Source organism: Thermobia domestica, chromosome 2 (genome assembly GCF_964235325.1).
Source record: "Thermobia domestica chromosome 2, izTheDome1.hap1.1, whole genome shotgun sequence".
In the NCBI taxonomy this organism is placed as follows: domain Eukaryota; kingdom Metazoa; phylum Arthropoda; class Insecta; order Zygentoma; family Lepismatidae; genus Thermobia; species Thermobia domestica.
The window spans coordinates 77,627,227-77,649,602 of NC_137455.1; the positions used below are offsets into that span (position 1 = coordinate 77,627,227).

Consider the following 22,376-nt stretch of genomic DNA (forward strand, 5'->3'; position numbering starts at 1 on the left):
TGATGATGAGAAATGAAGGAAATGGTGGAATGAAGAAAGTGGAAGAAACTGGAGAACCCCGAGAAAACCCCGCATATGATATTTGTCTACCACGAAGTTCACTTGGCCCGAGCTCAAATCAAACCAAGGACCCCATGCACCAGAGGCGAACACTCTACCACTGAGACATCGCGGCCCTAAATGACGTATTTGTGGGACATTTTTATAATAGCTGGTGCTATCATTTGCTTTTATATCATAGCAAAAACAGTTTCTGATAACTGTAATTACAAGTTCTCGCAATTATAATGTTAAGCAGTATTATGACCTTTACTAATGCTTTTCATATCTGTGGAACGGCTTGATATATCAAACACTTATGGGAGTTGTGTATGTTATTATGATCTTTATGTGTATTGAAAATCACCTATGTGATTAGATGTGATACTCAACTAAATAGTAGAATCAAACCTTTTGAAAAAAATCAGTCTTTTCTAATTTTACGCTTATTTATTCGAAATAGTCATATTATGACCATAATATTCAAAAATAAAGTACTTTATAAATGTGTACTGACCTGCCCGTCTCACTTGGATTATTAATGTTCTATAGATTTCCAAAGTTTGATTAATTGTGATACTGTAGCGTCCTTAGTTTGTAACACTCAATAAAATATGGTCTTGTAAGTTTTCGTTTAGCATGTAGATTTGACATATGTAATAATCTAACATACTGCCATTTGAAAAAAAAATAATTGTGTTGGGTAGCAACACTGTTAATCTGATTGTAATGCGGAGTATGTCAAACAATGTCCCCTGTAGATGTTTGCATCGTCAAAAATTTCGTGGCTTTTTGCCTATTAGTTTAAAAGTTATAACGGACTTTCAAGTTGAATGTAAACCCTGAATACATTCCTTGCAAGCTGAACAAAAGAAACTTATACACAGTCTGGTTAAAAGTTCTGTCTCCAAGTTTAACAGACCATAAAAATGACCCGAAATATGAAGAGAAAGAAATGTGTAATACAATATATATAATGGTAAGTGACAAATCAATGGCTATAGCAGTTATTCAAACTATCTTTCCTGTGCTTGGACAAAAGCTCGTAAACGACGCGGTCAACCATCAATGGTAGCACGCATTACATTTATGTTTATGTTAGCTACAGACGTATTCAAATTATTAGACTCACTCTCGAAAAACGCAAAGTTGATGTAGGAGTCCTAATTTCAGAGTTCTAGAACATTTAATTTAATGGTTAAACCACAAATATCGGATCCTTCATTTGTTTACTGTACAGTTGAAGTGGTGATATTACTGTTGAACAGCAGATGGCATTGGTGCGGAGGGAAATAGTGAAAGTGATGTTTCAGTTGTAGATAGCTATTGTGGTTCCTATCAACAAGTTACAGTCTGAAGTAGTGTGGTTGCTGTTACACACACTAAGAAATTACAACATTCAAAGCGTTCGACAGCTCGAAGGGGCCAGTTTAAAATGATCATGACGTGTTTCGTGAAACAATCTTTTATTCTGTAAAGTCCTGTAATCGCAGCATAATGGGAAAAGGAAAAGGACCTTTCTCCGCATAAAGTGGAAGTTAAAAAAATACTTCTGGTGGAAATAAGATATACACGGCGACACATAACTAGTAGAGTTGGGAAGTGTGGGCGAAAACCAAAGCTATCGCTAAGAGGTATGAGAAAACTAAAAAGACTGGCTTCGGGAAACAGAAGTGAAACTTCTGATAGACTTAAGCATAAAAATGGCTGAGTACGGCGCAGACATTTGGCCTGAAAGTGTTCGAAGGATTCTTTGTGCCGAGGAAATAAAAGCACGCGGTCAAGAAAGAAAACAAAAATTAGAGTCTACTCCAATCATTGCAAAGAAGCGCCTCGAATGACCACGAGGCCTAGAATATTGGACTGATGACGATTGGAGAATGGTGTGTTTCACTGATGAATCATGTGTCTTCGTGTCTGATGAATGTTCACAATATGTGCGACGTCGACCTGGGAGGAATTCAAGTTGGAATGTCTTTAATAAACCGCATCCTACTTTAGTCATGGTCTGGGGTGCGATATCTGTCTTCGAGTTTGGAAGACTGTATATAGTAGGGGGGACAACGGAGCACGACCAATATCTACAAGTTCTTCAAGAAGAACTGCTTTCTCAGACTGCAGTCTGATTTGATGTACAATTCATCTTTATGCATGATAAAGCCCCACGTCACTGTGCCAAAGCTGTGACAAAATTCTTCTAGGACAACGAAATTAGTGTTCTTCCGTGGCCCTGATATGAACCGATTGAAAATCTTTGGAGGTTCATGAAGGAAAAGCTAAAGAAGAAGCACATTACAACCAAACATCAATTGATCGAGGAGATCAACAATTTGTGGTATCATGATGCTGAATTGAAGGCAAAATGTGCTAAACTCGTACATAGGATGCCACAAAGGATAGAAGAATTAATAAAGAATAAGGAATTTCATACGAAATATTAATCTTTGTGTGTGAGAGAATTTTCTTGTAAGTATTCCATTTCACTTTTTATTTCCAATTTGGATATACACACTGTATAGTAATTAAATTTGAATGTCATGAACGCATCTGTTTTATTGATATTAAAAAGCATATTCCACACCCACTAGAAATTAGGAAAGAGTTACAAGGTAGTAATTTGGACTAAGTTCGAACGTATTTTCTCATGTAATATTCTAAGAACAGTAAAATATTCAGAAACTGAATGTTGAGTCTAATAATTTGAACTCGTCTGTAATGCTTTTACTATAGTAGACTTCATGAAGTCCATAGTCATGTGAGGCTGAGTACACACCTTCTTCTTCAAATATGACCAGATCTTGAAATCTAGAGGATTTCAGTCTCAACTCAACGAGGACCATTCTTTGGTGGTGATGAACGCAATTTTGTTGCGAAAAAATAACACTCCAGAGTCGTCTTCGCCTTGTAACCAAGTCCTGTTGGAACACCAAGACTTATTTTTGAACATAGTGGTGGCCCACGGGTTTTACCACCTTGTCGAGAATTTCCTCCTGGTACATTTTAAACTCCGTTTTCACACTTCTCTGGCAAAAATGGATGTCAGTGGAAGCCAGGTACGACGTATCCAGCCAAATTATCACTGATGCAGGATGATGGCCTCATTGGACTCGAGAAACTTGTTCACATGCTGTAGCACTGGTTATAGCATACACACTATCATTCTGTCTGTTGAGGTGTTCTTTAAGTGTAAACATTTTCTCATTTGTGAGCAAAATTTGTCGATACTTGTTATCCGCATACTACTGAAGGAGAATGTCATGTCGCATTTCCATTAAGCGGTAATTTAACCACTGGCCTGTCCTGTGATAGGTATGCAGTCCTATGTCTTTATTAGTAATCCTTTTCATTGATGATCGCAACATATTCATTTGCAAGACCATGAGTTTCTGCTTGCGGACCGGATTTCCAGCATTTGTTAACTTCACTGCTTTAATGACACCTGGTGTCCTGATGGAGCGGTCTACCCGTGCGATGCTTATCTTCGACAGATGATGTTTCATTATATCACTGTATGGTGCGATAAACGAATTTCTCTGTAATATTAAGTTTCTTCAGTAACTTAAAGGTAGTTGTTGGTGGATGTTCGCACTTGTGTAGGACCAAAAGAGTAACACCATCATCTTTCCCCATTCTACCTTCACCATAAAAGAAACAGGTCAATAATCGTGGTGTAAGTTCAACCAACATTAGGGTTTCACATCCATGCTAGATTCATTTCATACATCATTTCTAACTACTGGCATTTTTCGTATGTGTGTTTGGGACAAAACATTTGACCAGACTAACTATATATATAAATTTCAGAGCGTCTCAATAGAATTCATAACAAATATAATCTTTAAGATTCAATGAAGAATATATCAGAATTTCTAATTAATCTGACTTTCGCTTATCTGGAGTGAACTGCAACATTATTTACACAGTTTTCTCTGTTTAACTATACGTAATATTTAATTCGTGTACAAACAATTTGAATACCAATCTGTCTGTCTAAAACTCTTCTATGTTCTTCGTTTCCTTGAGTCCTTTTTTGACAGCGTATGTTTCTAAACATACTACGTACCAATCATCAGCAAGTTTGTAAAACTAAGATGGAAGTAATGATAATGCTTATTTTATTTTTAAATAAAACAGTACTTAAACATGTGTCATAAAGAATACTACAAAAATTAACTTTTATAGTGTAATTAAAATTATTACGGTTTTTTAAATAGTTAATAAATGGTGAATACAATAAAAAAATAAACTGTTTTACAATGCTGAATAATTATGTTTTCGTTAGAATTTCTATGGCTATCCGGATTACTTATTGTTTTAACTAATGAGATTAACCGAAAGTTTCATTGTACTGAAACAGAATGCAAACAGAACTGATACCGAATCGAAAAAAAAAAAAAAAAAAACACCCATACTGCCTCTAGTGAATATTTCAAGTATGCTTAACTGCTATGGATTAAACATAATAGCTTGTAATGAGTAAAAATAAATAAATTTTAAATGGACGGAAGCTGTCACAAAGAGGAAAAAACTTCACTGACTGGATTTTCGCAAATTAAATTGAACGGAGAAGATATCTCTAAATTTAAGCATAATTCCGTTAATAATAATTATAAACAATGTAACATTCAATGAAGTAACCTATCAAAATAATACATGGATTAAAGCTGTAAATGACAATGCTACTTTTAACATCTATTTCCAGTTTCACACGGCCAAAATAGGCAATAATGTGCATTTACGATGCTGTTACCAAGATAAAATAAGTCAAGATGAGAAATGCCTGTACATAAAATACCTGAGTGAACAATAAGCTTCGGCTGTTTCAACTAATGAAGGAAGTAACAAACCTTCCTATATGTTAGTTTTATGACACTCACTCTAATGAAATTTTAAAAAAGTAAGTTCAATTATTTTCCCATTCTTATGGCATATATTACTTTCGCAATTCTATCAGTGATTTCTTAAATGTCTTCTACCAATCGGAAAACAACCATTAGGAAGACCTAGGCGCAGATGGGAGGACAATATTAAGATGAATCTCGCAGAGATTGGAATACAAAGTAGAAACTGGATGCAGTTAGCCACGTAAGTAATAAAAGTAGTGGAGAGCTTTTATGAACGCGGCATTGAACCTCCGGGTTCCATACGCCATAGAGCTAGTTAGTTAGTTAATTAAATGTCTTCTATTGTTTTACCCGATACAACTCTTACCTATTATAATTATGGTCCACGCCCTTAAAGTAAGACAATAAGGATTGGTCCACAACATCACCTACACTTTTCTCTCGCTCGATTATTTCAAATATTATGGAACTCTTGGCTGATTCAAATAAAGAAGTTTCCCATTCTTCTGTACCTGACATATATGATTCCTGAAAATGGACAAAACACTTTTCGTAAAATCAAGATTTCTTTATTAAGAGGTTATTTGATAAAAATACTGAGCATTCATTGAAATTTTACATAATTACCATCACAACAAAATAGTGTATCATCACAAATAACCAGAATACTTATATCTATCAAACTACTGTCACAATAATTTGTAGAGCTCCTCCGTGGCTAAGCGGTTAGCGTACGCGCCTTTGGCGTGGGAGGCCCGGCCCGGGTTCGATTCCCGGCGGGAGCTCATGTGGTTCGGATTCCACGTTAATTAGTAGGTCCACGTCTCATATAGCCTCGCTGCTGAACGGGACGTTAAACTCAAAATCAACTCAACTCAACAATAATTTGTAAACGTACTATTTTATTTACTGAGTCTAATATTTACTGTATTTACTTATATTTATTGAGTCTAGTACAGTTAAATAATAAATACTCATTCAGACCATTTGATTCAAGTCGAATACAAATCATTAACGCTTTCACAAAAAGTTTTGGCTACAACAAGTAAAAAGGAAAGAAAGACAAGAAATCCTTCAACAGGTATTTATAAAACCAAAGAAAGATGAAATGAGATTAAAAACAAAAAACTCTGAATAGAAACTTTTGCTTTGTATGTATAATATATTAACATTTTTAATTAATGTTTACATCCACTAATTGTAGTTAATTTATCAAACTATTATTTTCCCCAATCGTTTTTCTTAAAATAATGCCACTGATGATCTCTGCACTTTGAAACATGAAAACATTCTAGTGATTCCCAACTTAGAGAGGAGGGCAAGCTACTGGGAAATAAACTCCATTCTAACTTATAAAGTAACGAATGTTGTAACAAAAAGACGTTACTCTACATACCGTACAAGTACAAAATAACTACTAAGAACTGTGGTTTCATTAAGAACAAAGCTTGTAAAAAAAAAAAAAAATAATACTGCACTACAATGGTAGGCAGAAGTCCTGGTGAAAATACATACATGGAAATATCATTATGATTACTGAATATATGAGAATTCCATGCTGCATCTGAAATCACAAAAAGGGTTTATTAGACCAACCACCGGGAAGCAAAAGTATGAGCGTTTACGAAGAGGGTGTCAGGTAAACAAGGTTAGGAAGCACTGCTCTAGTGATATGTGATAAACTAAGTTATTGGTATTATTAGATCGTTTCCTTTTATTGTATAATATTGATTCTCTGTACATAACAGATTAATATTGAATGTTCAATGAAAGCGACAGAAAAGTTTATTTCGAAACTGTAACTGTAGAAGTACGTTATGAAGTGAATATAGATGCATTTTCACCCTAAAGTAGCATAACCAAATATTATGAACTTACCATAATAGATTTTGCTTCCTTGAACGCAGAAACGACATTCGTTGCTCTATACAAGGTCAAGTGAAGAAGGCCTTCATTAGGTCGAGGAAATACGTGGAATGAATACGCCAATCCAAGACCTCGTATTTGACGCCACATAGGACCCTTTATGGAAAATAACGAATACAATGCTTACGATCATAATATATACAAATGAACACAAAACAAATATGAACATAAATTTTTACGTCGACTACAAATACAGAATCATGATAATTATTTTCTATCTAATCCAAGTTTTTGACATTCTATAATTTGAAACCTTCAAGAAAGTCAACATTAAATCCACACTAAGTTAATGAATTGATTTGTTTCATTTAAAAAATGGACTACTGTGCTATAACCGTATTTTTCGTGTTATGTGCACCCTAGTTTCGGTAGGTAAAAGCCGCCAGTAGCTCGCATATATAACACGGAGAAAAATTTAAAAAATAATTTTCTTTAGTCACAGAATTAATTCTGTGTAGGACAATATCAAATATCAGGAAGGTCTTTATTGTTCATCTTATGTCCTCTTTTGTTCATGCTAGCTGCTTTGTAACTTCCTAGCCAAAATGTAATTACTTAGTCCACCGGACTTCGCAGTAAGTTAATCACTGTTATAATTGACGAATCAAGTAAATCACTTATCGTAGTACTTTTATTGAAACTTTTAATGTAATCTGAGAAATAATGGAAAATAACCGAATTTTACGAACACTTTCTTTATATTATATATAAATTCAATGAGATTATAAGTGTGAAAAAAACACAAAAACACCACCGTGCTTAAGATTGCAAGTGTGTTTCTAGCTTACAGTGTCAGAGCGTTAATACCTAAGCACCAGTGCCGAGTCAAAATGTGTGACTGGTCCGATAAAAAATTAATTAGCGTAGTGGTTAGCGCACCGTACGCCCGAGGACTGGGTTTGATTCTCAGCCTACTTGCAATTTCTCTCTCTCTCTCTTAATTTCGAGGTATATTTTTGTTTGAGTCATAAATTCCAAAATTTCAAACTTTCGATATACGCCATTCTAAGGATGTTTCAAATTTACTATTGTATAAATATATTTAAAAGTTCCTAATTAATTATCAAATTGGAAATTAGCTATGTAAAGAACACCACATCGTTTCACTTAAAAATTTGAAACTGCAAATTCACTTAAATTTTCACAAATCTAATTCAAACATCATATCGACTTTTCTCACTTTCGTTAGCGTCACCCTGGTTTTTGCAACTCAAGTTAATTTGCTGTATGACAGCTTTCACAATAAAATTAAAGTGTCACATTTCTTTTTCTTACCTCAAGCTGTCCTAGGTACTGCAGAAACACTAGCAAGGCAGGAAGATCTGGATCATTAAAATCTTTCAAACACTGGGCAGTATGTGATAAAAATGCTGACTCAACTGAACCAAGTCCAACAACGCAGTTTCGTACTCTTGCTTGTTCCGTTAGGAGAGTCCAATCAGGTGTTACTGTAACCCTTTAAATAAATATATAAACATATAATAATAATAATAATAATAATAATAATAATAATAATAATAATAATAATAATAATAATAATACAGTGGCGAATAGTGGAACGACCTCTAGATATAAAGGTTAGCTGTGAATAACCAAGAAATACACCCCGATCAGGATGGCAAAGAAACTAAGGCATGTGGATGTCTCATGTTACACTGTCGTCCCATATAAATGACACACAAATCTGTAACCTCATTGTGACATGCCTGCAAAATACTCCTCCACTGATTTTTAATCTCTACCTTCGAAGAAAACTGAAGTTTATCAACATATTTTTCAGCTTTGAGAAGTGGAAGTCCGGTAGATCCAAATATGATAAGTAAGACGAGTGTTGCAGTAAATCATTTATTTTCTCTATTGCAACGATACTTGTATGGGAACGAGCATTGTCGTGATGCTTTTATATATATATATATATATATACCCGGTCTTTTTCTTGATTTTTTTCTTCAAGTTGATCTGAAAGCTGTATAGTATTCAGGGATGATGGTTGTATCACGCGAAAGATAGTACAAGAGATAGACGTATCTTTTGCATTTAGGAAAAAAAAAAAAAACCCTTCCCGACAGGCTTTATACATATGGCCTCCTTTGAAGATGGAGGTAACTTCCATTGTTTTTACTGCTGTTTCGTTTGTGGAGTGGCGAAATGTACCCATGTTTATGAACTGACAAATAAAATTAGTTGGATGTTTCTTAAAATGAGCTGTTACCTTTAAAGATTGGCATATTGATGCATTCTTGGTCATGTGTCAGCAGTCACGATGCCTATCTTGCACACAGTTTCTTCCATGTACAGTTCCTTGGTGAAAAGTTCAATGTTAATTCATTTGAAATGCTTAGAGCTGCAATATCTCTCACCTTAAATCTCGACCTTGGAAAACCACACAGCACACTCTTTCAATAACGTCTGGTGCTGTGGCAAATTTTGATCTACACTTCGCAGATTACCTAAAAGACTTTCACGACAGTGTTTAAACTCAGACGTTCGCTTGGCACCAGCTTAAGTGACAAAACTGAGTCACTCGGAGTATTTTTCATATTATTATATATTTCTTCATCATTAAGTATTTAATAATCACTTGGGTGTCAAAAGTGTCATCCTTTAAAACAAACTGATCCAGACATAAAGCAAGACTGTCATAACAATAATGTGCGTGGTTTGGAATTAGTATTTTCATTTGTAGATCATTTCGAGAACTTATCAAATCTCTTACGCTAGTTATGCTATGTTTTTGCTACAATCACAAGAAACTTCGTAAGTTCCGTAGACGATGAAGAATGTAAACTTATTACAAAAATCTTTCATTTATATACACACACAGTCTGGCCAAAGTTCTGTCTCAAGGTTAGCAGGCAATAAAAATGAAACTACGTATGGAGAGAAAGAAATGTGTAATGCAATATATACAAGGGTAAGTGACAAATCAATTGATACAGCAATTATCAAATTGTCGCCCCTATGCCAGGACACTGGCTTGTAAATGACGCGTTCAATCACCAATGGCAGTACGCGCAACATTCATGTCTATGTCAACCACTGCTTTCACTATACCAGATTTCAAGCAGTCCACAGTCATGTGAGGTTGAGCACACATCTTCTCCTCCAAATAGGACCAGATCTTGTAGTCAAGAGGATTTAAAATTGGACTGGACAAGGGTCATTCTTCGGTGGTGGTAAACGCAATTTTATTGCGACGAAACCACCCCTATGTCGTCTTCGCCTTAAGAGCTGGTGCTGAGTCCTGTTGGAACAATCAAGGCTTATTTTTTAACATAGTGGTGCCAAGAAGTTTTACCACCTTATCGAGAATGTTCTCCTGGTACATTTTGGCCCCCGTTTTCACACTCTTTTAGCAAAAATGGACGTCAGTGGGACCCAGGTACAACACACCTAGCCGAACCATCACTAATGCAGGGTGATGGCCTCGCTGGAATCGGGGAGAAATGAAATTTTTGAGTTTTACGTCCCACGGTTATGCCGGTTAGGCTAAAGGAGACGGTGATGATGAGAGATGAATGAAATGGTGGAATGAAGAAAGTGGGAGGAAACGGGAGAACCCCGAGAAAACCCACGCACACGGTGTTTGTCCACCACAAAGTTCACTTGGCGGGAGCAGGGTTTGAACCCGAGACCCCAAGCACCAGAGGTGAACGCTCTATGGAATCGGAGAGCTTGTTCACATGCTGCAGCACTGGTTGTAGCATACATCCTATCATTCTGTCTGTTGAGGTGTTCCTTAACTGCTAAGAATTTCTCACCTGTGATCAAAATTTGTCGACATTTGTTATCCGCGTACTACTGCAAGAGCATGTCACGCCGCATTTTCATTAAGCGGAGATTTAACTGCTAATTTGTCCTTCTGCGATAGACATGCAGTCCTAAGTCTTTATTGATGATAGCGACATGTTCTTATGCAGGGCCAGAAGTTTCTGCTTACGGACCGGATTTCTAGTGATTCTAGCCTTCACTGCCTTAATGACACCTAGTGTCCTGACGAAGCGAGGTCTATCACTGTGACGCTGATCTTCGACAGATGATGTTTCATGATATCACTGTATGATGCGATAAACGAATTTCTGTGTAATATTCAGTTTCTGCAGCAACTTAAAGATAGTTGTCGGAGGGTGTCCGCGCTTGTATAGGGTCAAAACTGCAACAAAACTGGAACACGATCTTCTTTCTTTCCCCACTCCATCATCACTCTTCACGAAACAAAGGACAATAATTGTGTTGTAATTCAACTAATATCAAGGTTTTATAACAGTGCTAGATTATTTTCATACATCATTTCTAACTACTGTCATTTTTCGCAGATGTTTGGGACAACACTTTTGATCAGACTGTGTACATGTTATTTATTTATTTTCCTATAGTTAATTACTTATTATATTCGTATTATTACTAGCCACGCAGCCACCGACTTACCTTTTCTTTACAGACTCTTTTCCTTCAGGAAGGAAATTCTTCCACGGATGCACTGGGTCCACGATTTGGGCAATATTTTTTACATTGGCTGCCATGTGAATAGCGATATTTTGAGGTGAAGTTAGAAGATCACGAACTGTCTTTATGTCTTCCATTACATTGCACTGTTCCGTGGAACAACAGGTACCCTTCTTGTGAGCAGGGTCAAGACTTTCCAACAACGAAGTCAAAAATTTATGCTGCCTAATCATGTCAGATGTATAATGATTACTCTCTGCAAAATAAACACAAACAATTTAAAAATGTTGTTAAGACCATTAAAAGTGTCACAGAATGTGTTTTCTGCAATCAACAATACTCGAATTCCATAGACATGTATATCACAAACTCACATCCCCTGGGATCGAACCAGGGACCTTCGCACCAGAGACAACTTTTGCTTTAACTACATTAACTTCAAAGTGTAACACACTACCTCTTGACTGCCTGGGTACTCCAGCCTGTTTGCTGGACACGTACACATTTTGTGACCTTAGTCCATTCCTATGTTGTGTTGCTAAGATGAGTTTTAAATTTAACGCCAAAGCGAACATTTCTTTCACATCAACCTACACTATTAACTGTACTGACAAGGTGTTTCTAGACCAGAGGTTTTCAAACTATGCGGTGCGCCCTCTTGGGGAGGCACGAGGACTTTTAAAAAAATATCCTACAAAAGAACATATTTATAATGCAACACGCATACTAAAGTCTATACCCTTCTTTTTTAATAATACATAATGGACTATCCCATTGACTTTGCTGAATATTTAAATGTGTCGGTTTTTCTTATTTAAATTCCCTCTCTGCTCGTGTTTTTCAATTTTCACATATCTGACTTATCACAATTGAGGGGTAAATTTGGATAAGGGCGTAACTAGCAACTCTTAAATTTTTCAGGAGAGCAGAAAAACAAACGCCCTTATCCAATTAACCAACGTATTCACACACTATTTTCGGAGACAGGCGTTCCGGATCAGAGATATTACCTTAACACCATCCAGACACATACGGATATGCTTAAAATTGTAGAAAATATGTATATCTCATTTTACCGGAAATAGGTCGATACGCCCTTATCCAAATTACCCCTTCAATTAATAATTATTAACACCGGGTAATAACATTATAAGGTGCAGTCAGTGTGTACAATGTTGATCACCTGTGTTAATGAGATATTTCCATTAGTGATTAACAAATGAAACATAGTTTATCATAGTGATAGTCTTTCTTTTAGGGATACATGTATTTATGTTGTTGACACATTTCATTTTTGACAGGGGAGGCGCGTTCAGATTTTGGTGGTTGAGGGGAGTCTCAACTGCAAAAAGTTTGAAAACCCCTGTTCTAGACACATCTGTCAACAGATCTGGGCAATTCACGTACAACTCATTTCACTTCTTAGAATTGAGTTTTACATTGTTTAACTACAAGTGAGCCAGATTTCTACATTAACACTAAATTGTAAGTTTCTCCACCAATAAAATTATTCACTGATGTAAATAAAATTTTCCCTGGCTCTTTATTTTAAGAAGTATTCTTTTCATAATTTTAAGTATTAGGAAAAGCTCTGGGTTCTCCTTTTAATATTAAAAAATATACTCTAAGAGATCATTCACTTTGATACTTTTAAAAAGATTATTTGAAACCAAAGCAAAATACTTGTGATGTTCTGACAGTCTTATTACAAACCCTTGGGGTAGCTCAAAGAAACGATGGGATCAACTGCCTACGACTGCACTGATAAATTTATAACGGCAAGATCGAAATGGTATGCGCAGAAACGCTTTCTCAGATGCTAGAAGGTAATGCATTCGATCTGTTTACCTTCTTCCATAAATATTGTTCTTTCAAAATTACTAATTTCTCTTCTTGTATGAATAATTGCATTAAACAAAGATACTTTTAGATTACTTTTTTTTTTTTTTTTTTTTTAATTCATGCAACTGGATACAAAAGTAAAATACGAACAGATAGTGTTTAATTTTTGAAAGACTATGGCTTTTTTAAAAGTCTTTATTAAAGGTTTGTAGCAAACATATTCAACAATGTATGACGTAAGAGCATTGACTGAATGATCGGATAAAGGGCTATGAGAAGTAGGTGGAGTAAAGGAGGGGAGGATTCGACGTAACAGAATGACATAAAACAGGTATTAGTAGTGCATCAGTAATCATGGATACAAGGGTAACATATCGGCAAAACTATCGTCTAACCCTATCACCATTGTCTTTTACCTATGTTAGATTACCTACCAACTCCTTCCCTCTCCGTGCGATTTACCTAAAAATGAAGCAGCAAACTGGTGTCCCAGAGTATTCAGATAGAAATGATTGGCTTATGATTTATTTGCTATCTCAATCTACCTCACAATACGAAAAACAATATTTTATCTATGGACCAGAATAATTGTTCGTTAAAAAAGACAAGTCTACAGCAAACCACAACTTGGCTAGAATTATGGCACTTTCATCGATTCTCTACTTGATACATTGATATATCACATCATGCTTTAAAGGAATATGATTAATTATGACTCAAATACAAAGACATTATTTAAACCGATATCGTACATTCAGCTTTGAAATACGGCGATCGCTATTTTCATATATCGAAAACTCGATGCTAAAAAACTATTAGTAATCAATATTTCGATATATCGAGCCAGGTTCAAAATGCCTCACATTATTTTCTCCGTATTGATTTTCGATATCCAAATCTAAATATCACAGCCCTACTTTCAAGCCTGGAAACCTGCAGCAATTTATCGACAAAGTACTCAGAGAAAGAAAAAATGAACAGAGAGGTGATACTGACAAAGTTGTGTCATTAAAATGGCTCACATTGCTATCAGGGTTGTTTTGTTTAAAACAAATTTTATATAAGTTTTAAATATTTTGTTTTAAGCACGTGTATTTTTAAGACTTGTTTTAAACACGTTTATTTTACTTTATTTTATTTTTTTGTAAAAAAATCTGCCAGAGAAAGAAAATTGTCAAAAAATGCTCCTCGTTCAGAAGACTATTTTCTTCCCATGTGAATGTCTGGATTTCTCGCGGCTACGGCAGATCAATGTGGTGATCTACTATTTATTTTGTCTCTTTTCCCCTTGCTTTTAATGTTCATTGTATTGTTTAAATGGTTATAAATTAACTTGCAAGAAAGTGTCGTAGTCAAAAGTCGTACTACTTGTAGAACTGATATTAAAAAATAAATAAAAGAATTATCATGGAAACAAGTTTTTGTGTTGTATTCAGATTACAAACAAAGGGTTCTTTGCTACATTGCGGTTCTGAAATCAAAATATCGCAGGCATTCGTTGATACAGTACATGTTGGTTCTCAGTCTCCGTACAACTTGGAATCGTTTAACATGAGTTTTACGGGAAGGAAAAAAGGACATCATTTGGAGAAAATTCATTAAGGTAACTCAAACTCTATCAGATATATATATATATATAAACCGACCATACGAGCTCGCTGAAAAACGTGTAAGACAGAAATAGTTGGTTTAGTTCAAAGAATGAAGAATCATTATGAAAAACGCAATGCTGTGAAAGAAAACTATAAACCCAAACAAATGGTAGAAGTGTTGATCTGAAAATTGCATCTGATGATTCTAACGTCAGTGATGTGGTTGAGATCCAACTGGGAACTTCAGGTAAGAATTTTTTATCACCAATTTCTTTTTCACTATATTATGAAAATTTTATTTCGTCTCTCTCCCCTACCTCAGTCCTAAATTTTCTTAAAAACTTTACACCCTGGAATAGCTTGTATGAAGCGACCACGCAAGAAAGCGCAAGGTATGGCACTCACCCGCCTAACTTATCATTAAAGCGTGATACTTATTGTCATATCATTGTCAAACGTTAGTGAGGCTCCTGGGACGACTTGATCTACATTTGTTTGTCTGTCAGTATGTATGCACCACGCTACAGAGCGCAATTTTCGGTCTTTTAACATTGAATTTTAAAGGTAGAGGCACGAGACGTCCGGAATTTGCTGAATAGATTTTGACTGCGATTCAACGTAAAATTTCAAAATTAGTGGTTCGGATCCCACTTTAAACAATAAGTTCTGTCTCACATATCCTTGCTACTGATGCAAAACTGTAATCAATCAAACTAAATAAACTAACTTTATGCGTTTCGAACAAACTTAGATTGCAGGATAAATTTGGCTCCAACGCAGTTGTTTAAAAATATTTTTAGATATGGACGTTCAGAGCACAAGAGATCGAAATCCATTTTCAGCAAGGTTCACTTTTGCTCAGCAAACGTAGTATCTTCATAGCCAAGAGAACGAAATAAATGACACAAAAACCACATGAAAGGGTGTGAGCTAGAGTTTCATAGGACAACCGCTAGACAAGGGCGTCGATGGAACGGAATAACAGGGGGGTTAATTTCCTCCTCCTTCCTCATAAATTTAAGACATTAACATTATATTGTGTACGCTGCAGTGTGGGAATGATTAACAAGTCAAGCTCCGAATGCCATAATCAATGACGCATAATTAAGTTAAATAAATGTAGGGTGTGTCAAAAAGAATACACCGATGGAAAACGTGACATCTTCGCAAACACGAATCCGAAATGAAAAAAAGAAAAACTACGTGACAAGGTGCAATCTAGTTTTATATGATTGCCGCTAGAGGGGCATCCGTTTAGAGATCATCCGCCCCTACCTTGAATTTCAGATTTTGGGGGCAGAAATGCATATATAGAAACCTTTTGCTGAGCAAAGTCCAACAGAAAAAAATTGAAGTCCTTACACCGAATAAATATGGATTTTGATCAGTTATAATCCATTTCCATTGGCCGCAAGGAGCTAAGGCCTATATTGCTCTCTTGTATATTTTTTGGCCCAAGGATTCCAAAGGTGGCTTTCTGGTTTCGGACCTGCTTAAAATTCTGGAACTTGGGCCTAAGCAACTTTCCAGTTTTGAAAATCTGTATTTCCTCCGTATTTGTTCAGTGTAAGGACCTCAAACTTGTTCTGTTATCAAAAGGTTTCTAAAACTACCTTACTGCCCCCCAAAATCTGAAATTCAGGATGAAGGTGGGAGCGGCTGCCCTCCTGCCCCACTGAAGCCCGTCCAGCGGCTGTCATATGAAACTATCCTACGTAATTTCACGTGGTTTTAGTTACATTTATGTTGGACTCTTGAGTGTGAAGATATTACGTTTTGAAATACAATTCATTTGCTGAGCAAATCTGAACCTTATGGCAAATGGACTTGGATCCATTGTATTCTGAATGACCCAAATATTACTCTTCTTCAATAAATTATGACTTAAAAAACAACCAATTACACAGGCTTGAAGAAAATATTTTAAAGTTAGCACAACATGAAGTGTGCTTCAAACATTACTTTTCGAAAATTTATTATTTTAAAATAATTTTACTACCATCAGTGTTCTGAAATAGTAATCAAATTTTACAACTATAATCTCACCCGCTTCCACGAAACGCGAGCTTAGCCCCTAAGGGCATAATTAGGAACCTTCCAGAAGCTTTAAGCAGTAACTCCGAAATGACTTGTTTTGGGGCTAAAATAACCGCACAAGCGTATTTCTGGTAAAATTCTAGCCTTAAAACATGTAAAATGACTGTACTTGCAATTTCGAATACCAATCAAAGATGGCCGCCATGATGCTTGATAGCACCATCTGATGTGTCAGACTACTTCCAAGTTCCATCATTCTCCCTCAACCAGTTCTCAACGTACAGGAGTGGTGAGGACTTTTGTTTCACCATGTATATTGACAGATTGTGTGGAATCTCCATAGTAGGTAGATTTTAAAAGCTACCTAAAAAACTTATTACAACCAAGAAAGTACTTATGAGAGCCACTGGGAGGAAAGTGTAATAAAATGGGCTCGTGGTATGAAATAAGTTGAGAATTACTCACCTATAGTGAAATATTATGTACCCAACACAGTGTAGTCTTAACTAGGATAAAATAAATGAAAAAATCGGTTGCAAGTAGAGAGCAAAAAGTCTTAACAAATAAGTTATACGATTTTGAAATATATGTTTAAAATTATGTTTTAATTGTTCAAAATGTTTAAAACACATGTTTCTTTCGTGTGTTTTAAAACATTCTGAACATCTTTTTCATGTTTTAAACACACTTTTATTTATTTTTTTCTTTAAATTCCGACCCTGATTGACATACGATTTTATCTCTCATTCTAGATTTCTATTTGTTCTCTCTTCTGTTCTCTACACGTCGTCCATAAGCTGTTCGAAACTTTAAATTTAAACGTCTATTTAGAGCTTTCAATATTTTTGTGTTCTAAAGAAATCACTTGAGTATCTTTCGCTTTGATTCTCATATTTGAAACTTAGGATTCCTTTATTCTAAATAACTAGGATTAAAAGATAATTTTCAGACGTGAAATCCTTACCTTCACTAAAGCAGAGACCCTTCATTAAGGCACCAGCTACTCTATTGCCTTTCCTTTTTAGTTGAGCAACATCGTTGGCCATTTTAGCTGCTATGATGCGCAATCGTTCTGGAGTGAATTCTGTCTGAAATAGCAACTCTCGAATCCAACGAACTCCTCTCTCATATTTGCCAGGTTCAACCTGCAGGAAATAACACGTTTGAAATTTTATTGTATAGTATTTTTGAGTTTTATGTCCCATGGTTCGGTTATTCAGGTTAAAAAAATAGACGAAATCAATTATGATAATGAAATGAATGGTAAAAAGAAAAAGCATAATATCCATATCCTAAACAGAATTTGAACCAATGGAACCGCCAGCCTATTATAGTACAGATAATAATTCTTCTAGGGCCGGCATATTTCTACTGACTCTATCCAACAATATATGGAACAAATTACAACCCTTTAAACAGGTTCATAGTCACCCCTCCCTTCGGTCACCCCTTAGCTACGTTCCTGCCCTTAAAGAAGGTCCCAATAGTTCTCTGAGGAAAAAAAATTACGAAACACATCACGATATTTTTGCTATTGAAGTGATCTCACTAAACACACGATATCTTGTAATATATAAAGCCTTATTTTGACAATTAATAATTCTCAGACATAAAGGCTTTTTGGCAGTAACATCATTGGTAAGTCAATGATTCTTTACGATAAACATATATATTGCTGCATTGTATGATATCTTACTACCTGTCTCGCGCCGTGTGGACTTTGTGGTGGACAAACACCGTGCTCGTGGGTTTTCTCGGGGTTCTCCCGTTTCCTCCCACTTTCTTCATTCCACCATTTCATTCATTTCTCATCATCACCGTCTTCTTTAGCCTAACCGGCATAACCGTGGGACGTAAAACTAAAGATTTCATTTCATTGTTTTTTCTAACAAGTGAACAAGGATGGCGAAAAGTTGACAAGTTTACTCAGGAATTGTTACGACAAATCAATGGATCCACCAAAAAAAGAAGTGTACTTGACGCCTCGACTGCCATCTGCAAAAAACTCCTATAGTTTGAGCATCATCTGAATGCACATGCGTTTAGTTCTTCGAAATACATTCTTCGTCACCCACTACCAGGGACGTACGCAGGGGGTAAGAATCTTCGTCACCGCCCCCCCCCCCCCGAAATTTCAACTTTTGTGTAAATTTATTCTAATTTCAGGGGCAAGCTTAAGAATTTTAATATAAAATACCCTCATATTGAGTTTGGATCCCTCCCGAAATAAATTCCTGCGTACGCTACTGCCCACTACAATATTGATTGTAGTTAATAAAGTTATGTAATATGCATCAATAACAATTGCTTTACATAAAATGTGTGTATTAAAATGTATATATTCGCGACTTCGCTGATGTGTCGGTTTTGCCTTCCTTTGGGAAAAAATTCTGCGGGCGTTTCTGGCCAAGACCTAAAATTTTATTTAAATTCTAATTTACTTATTTCAACAAGACTAATTTTGAATAACATTCTTGTCTTCTGACTACAGAGGCGTCATTTTCCATACGAACAAATTGAAGTTGTTGTTTACCTAAGAGATTCTACCCCAACAATATTGATGCGATGGTAACTGGTAAGAACTTTTGCACAACATCGCAGTTTACATTGTAGCATACTTCGTTGCAGTTGTACCAGGGTACATTGTCCTAGTCCTGCTTGCAAGTTTCCCAGATGCTATTACCATGCGACCCAGGCGTGATAGAGGGCGCCATTTGAGAAGTCGAAAAGCAGAGTAATCCACAAGACTCTCTTAACTCTACGCACATCTGGATTCTTTCAACGGGAATATTCTCGAATGGAATCGCATAGATATCAATTGAAGCTATCATGCGTAAGTAAAAGGCCAGTGATATTTTGGCTGTGTGACTTGAAACTTTGTCCTCGTGCAAGTCCACACGATGTGTGTGGTTGCTGGTATTTCGTCTGTGTAAACTGGGAACAGGACATGTTCTTAGATACTAAGCAACACTGATTTTGGTATTTCTTTCAACCTTCCGAATCTTGAGTTTCCTTCCCTGGAAAAATTTAGTAACAATCATAAAACTTTTCGAAAAGAAACTTTCTTTGCATTAGGTGGTGGTCCGAACTTTCCAGGCACTTAGACTCCCAACCACTAATCTCAGACCCACAACAAATTTCGAGCTGTTACCAGCTAGGTAGCACCTGTATAGCCCATCATCTTTGTTCTTTCGCTCCGCAATATGCCTTGGTGTTAACGCATGCATCCTGGCCTTGTAACACACTGCACGATCCTCTGTTGATCGGGACACATGGAATCGTTTGGCCATAATACGTTGTGATGGAGGATTCTCAGAGACTACCATATCCTCGGTCTTTTTTTTTTTTTTTTTTAGCACAGGTTTTACGAGGTTCACTCTTTGCGTGTGATTTCGTCGGTGATGTAAATTGTGAAGGGGGATGTTGTGCATAACTTTTGATTATAACTAGAGGTCTGCGCGAATATTACAAATCGCATCCGCAAATGAGATAACAAATATATAAACCTTGTTTCTTCTATGATAATCACGATTTCGGAAATAATTCCCACTATAACAATTCTAAATATCTCCTTTAAAGTTTAGTGAATTCTATGATATAATATCAATAGAATTCAAGCTAAATATTCCAAACTATTTTTTCCTATTGTAATTCAACTACACCAAATAAAATTCATGCAAACAGAAATACGAAATGAATGGAAATATACCTACTTACATAACATTCCCTCAACTGCAGATTTCTAACAAGAAAATTGACAAGCTGGTAATGTCATTATCTGTCAATTAATTTTAGAGCAAATTCTTTGTCTCTGTTTTCCCTAACTGATAATACATAAGTGTTTTTACTTAGAACGGATAGGCAAAATGGAGATAAAAGACCTGCCAGGAGGAAGAATATGCAACCTCACACAAGCTGCTATAAAATCAGATTAGCATTTCATATTGATTATAAGGTTAAAAAAAAAATTAAAAAATATAAAAAAATGAAATGAAATCTTTAAGTTTAACGTCCCACGGTTATGCCGGTTAGGCTAAAGGAGACGGTGATAATGAGAAATGAGTGAAATGGTGGAATGAAGAAAGTGGGAGAAAACGGGAGAACCTCGAAAAAAACCCAAGATCACGGTTTGTCCACCACAAAGTCCACACGGCGCGAGTTGGGATCGAATCAGAAACCCCAAGCACCCGAGGTGAACGCTCTACCACTGAGCCACCGCGCCCCTCAAATAAAAAATAAAATAATTACCGAAACTAAATTTTATTCTGGTGGTTATTTGTTCCGAAAGGGTAATCACACTTCATTACAAGATATAAATAATTAATAGTGTTTAGAAGAACGAACACTAAAATTCACGAATATCCGCATTTTTACCCGCCATTCGCACAGGAACTAATATATCCGCAAAAAGTTATAATGGCGCGGATACCCATATCCGCGCAGACCTCGAAATTATAACACAAATAATGGCTAATACTACTACAAAGCCACTGTTCTGATATTCCAAAGGTGATTTTTTCGGTGGCATTTTGCCCCCTAAAATACCTTCACTTTACTATACAGAGGTTGTTCAGCCTACGTTTCGCCGATTTCGTTCCTTCCCCCTCCCGGGCAGAATGGATCACCCGACCTGGCTCGTGGCGTCCTGCAGTGTTGTGCAGTGGCTTCCTGGGAACGGAGTTGTTTTTCCGCGCGGACGACAATAACGCATAACAGGACCATTGTTGTGAGTGTTGTGTTAAATTTGTTTTCAAGTGTGTGGGTTTCCGCTCTGTGACCAAAATGCCGCCCAAACTAAGCCGGTTTTGGGAAGGCTATGTTGCGGCTCTTTATGACGCCCACTTTAGTGTTTCTGTCATTAGAAAACAGTGCAAGAAGAATGGTTGCAACATCAGTTTAAGTGGAATAAAAAATGTTATTAAAAAGTACAAGGGCAACAAAGCTCCCCCATTTGGATCACCAACTAAGTTGCCTAGGAAGCGGGAATGCACCAAGGCCACCTCCACCATGCAAAGGAAACTTCGCAAAATGGCAATGCAATAAAATCCGCTAACACAAAGGTGTATGGCTAATCGTCTTGACGTGTCTTTGAGGACTGTGAGCTGGACGTTACACCATCAACTCAAGCTGGAAAAAGTCATGAAAGATCGCGGCCATCTTCTCACGGATGCCCACCAAAAGGAACGAAAGTGTACCGCCCGGAAACTGTACGAACGACATCTGGCAAAACAAAGGTAGATGTACGTCGTAAAGCTCGATTTACCTTTCCGACTGCGGCAAACCGAGAGCCATCATGTACCGAGAGAAAGGTGCCAAGAACTTCAGAAGGTGGGTCCGTGTCTGTAAAGAATCCTTCTCAAAAGGGTTCATGGTCGTTACTGGCTACTGCTACCGAGGTAAACTGAAGATTTGTAGGGTGGCGAAGGACTGCAAAATAAATTCGAAGTATTTTCAGGAGCAGATTATGCGGCCGATCTACGAGCATGAGATTCCAACAATGTACGGAAATGATGCCAATTTGGTGCGCATTCACATGGACAAGGCCTCATCATACTTCACGATCATCCCTCGCATTCTACAGGGAGATGGAGGAGGTAAGTGGTATACACGTGATACCTTTCAATGAGGTACCTGTTAAATCTCCAGATGC

General features: G+C 36.5%; 1 protein-coding gene across 1 annotated transcript in view; it reads right to left on the reverse strand.

Annotated features, from left to right (window-relative positions):
- Window positions 1-22,376, reverse strand: part of LOC145672968 (uncharacterized protein C05D11.1-like) — a 79,964-nt gene that overhangs the window by 11,903 nt on the left and 45,685 nt on the right. The window contains exons 12-16 of the mRNA XM_081742240.1: window positions 17,691-17,871; window positions 11,238-11,511; window positions 8,085-8,265; window positions 6,762-6,905; window positions 5,251-5,411 (exon numbers count right to left, since the gene is read on the reverse strand). Of these exons, the coding sequence (XP_081598366.1) occupies window positions 5,251-5,411; window positions 6,762-6,905; window positions 8,085-8,265; window positions 11,238-11,511; window positions 17,691-17,871 (941 nt within the window). The remainder of the gene's footprint in view (window positions 1-5,250; window positions 5,412-6,761; window positions 6,906-8,084; window positions 8,266-11,237; window positions 11,512-17,690; window positions 17,872-22,376) is intronic.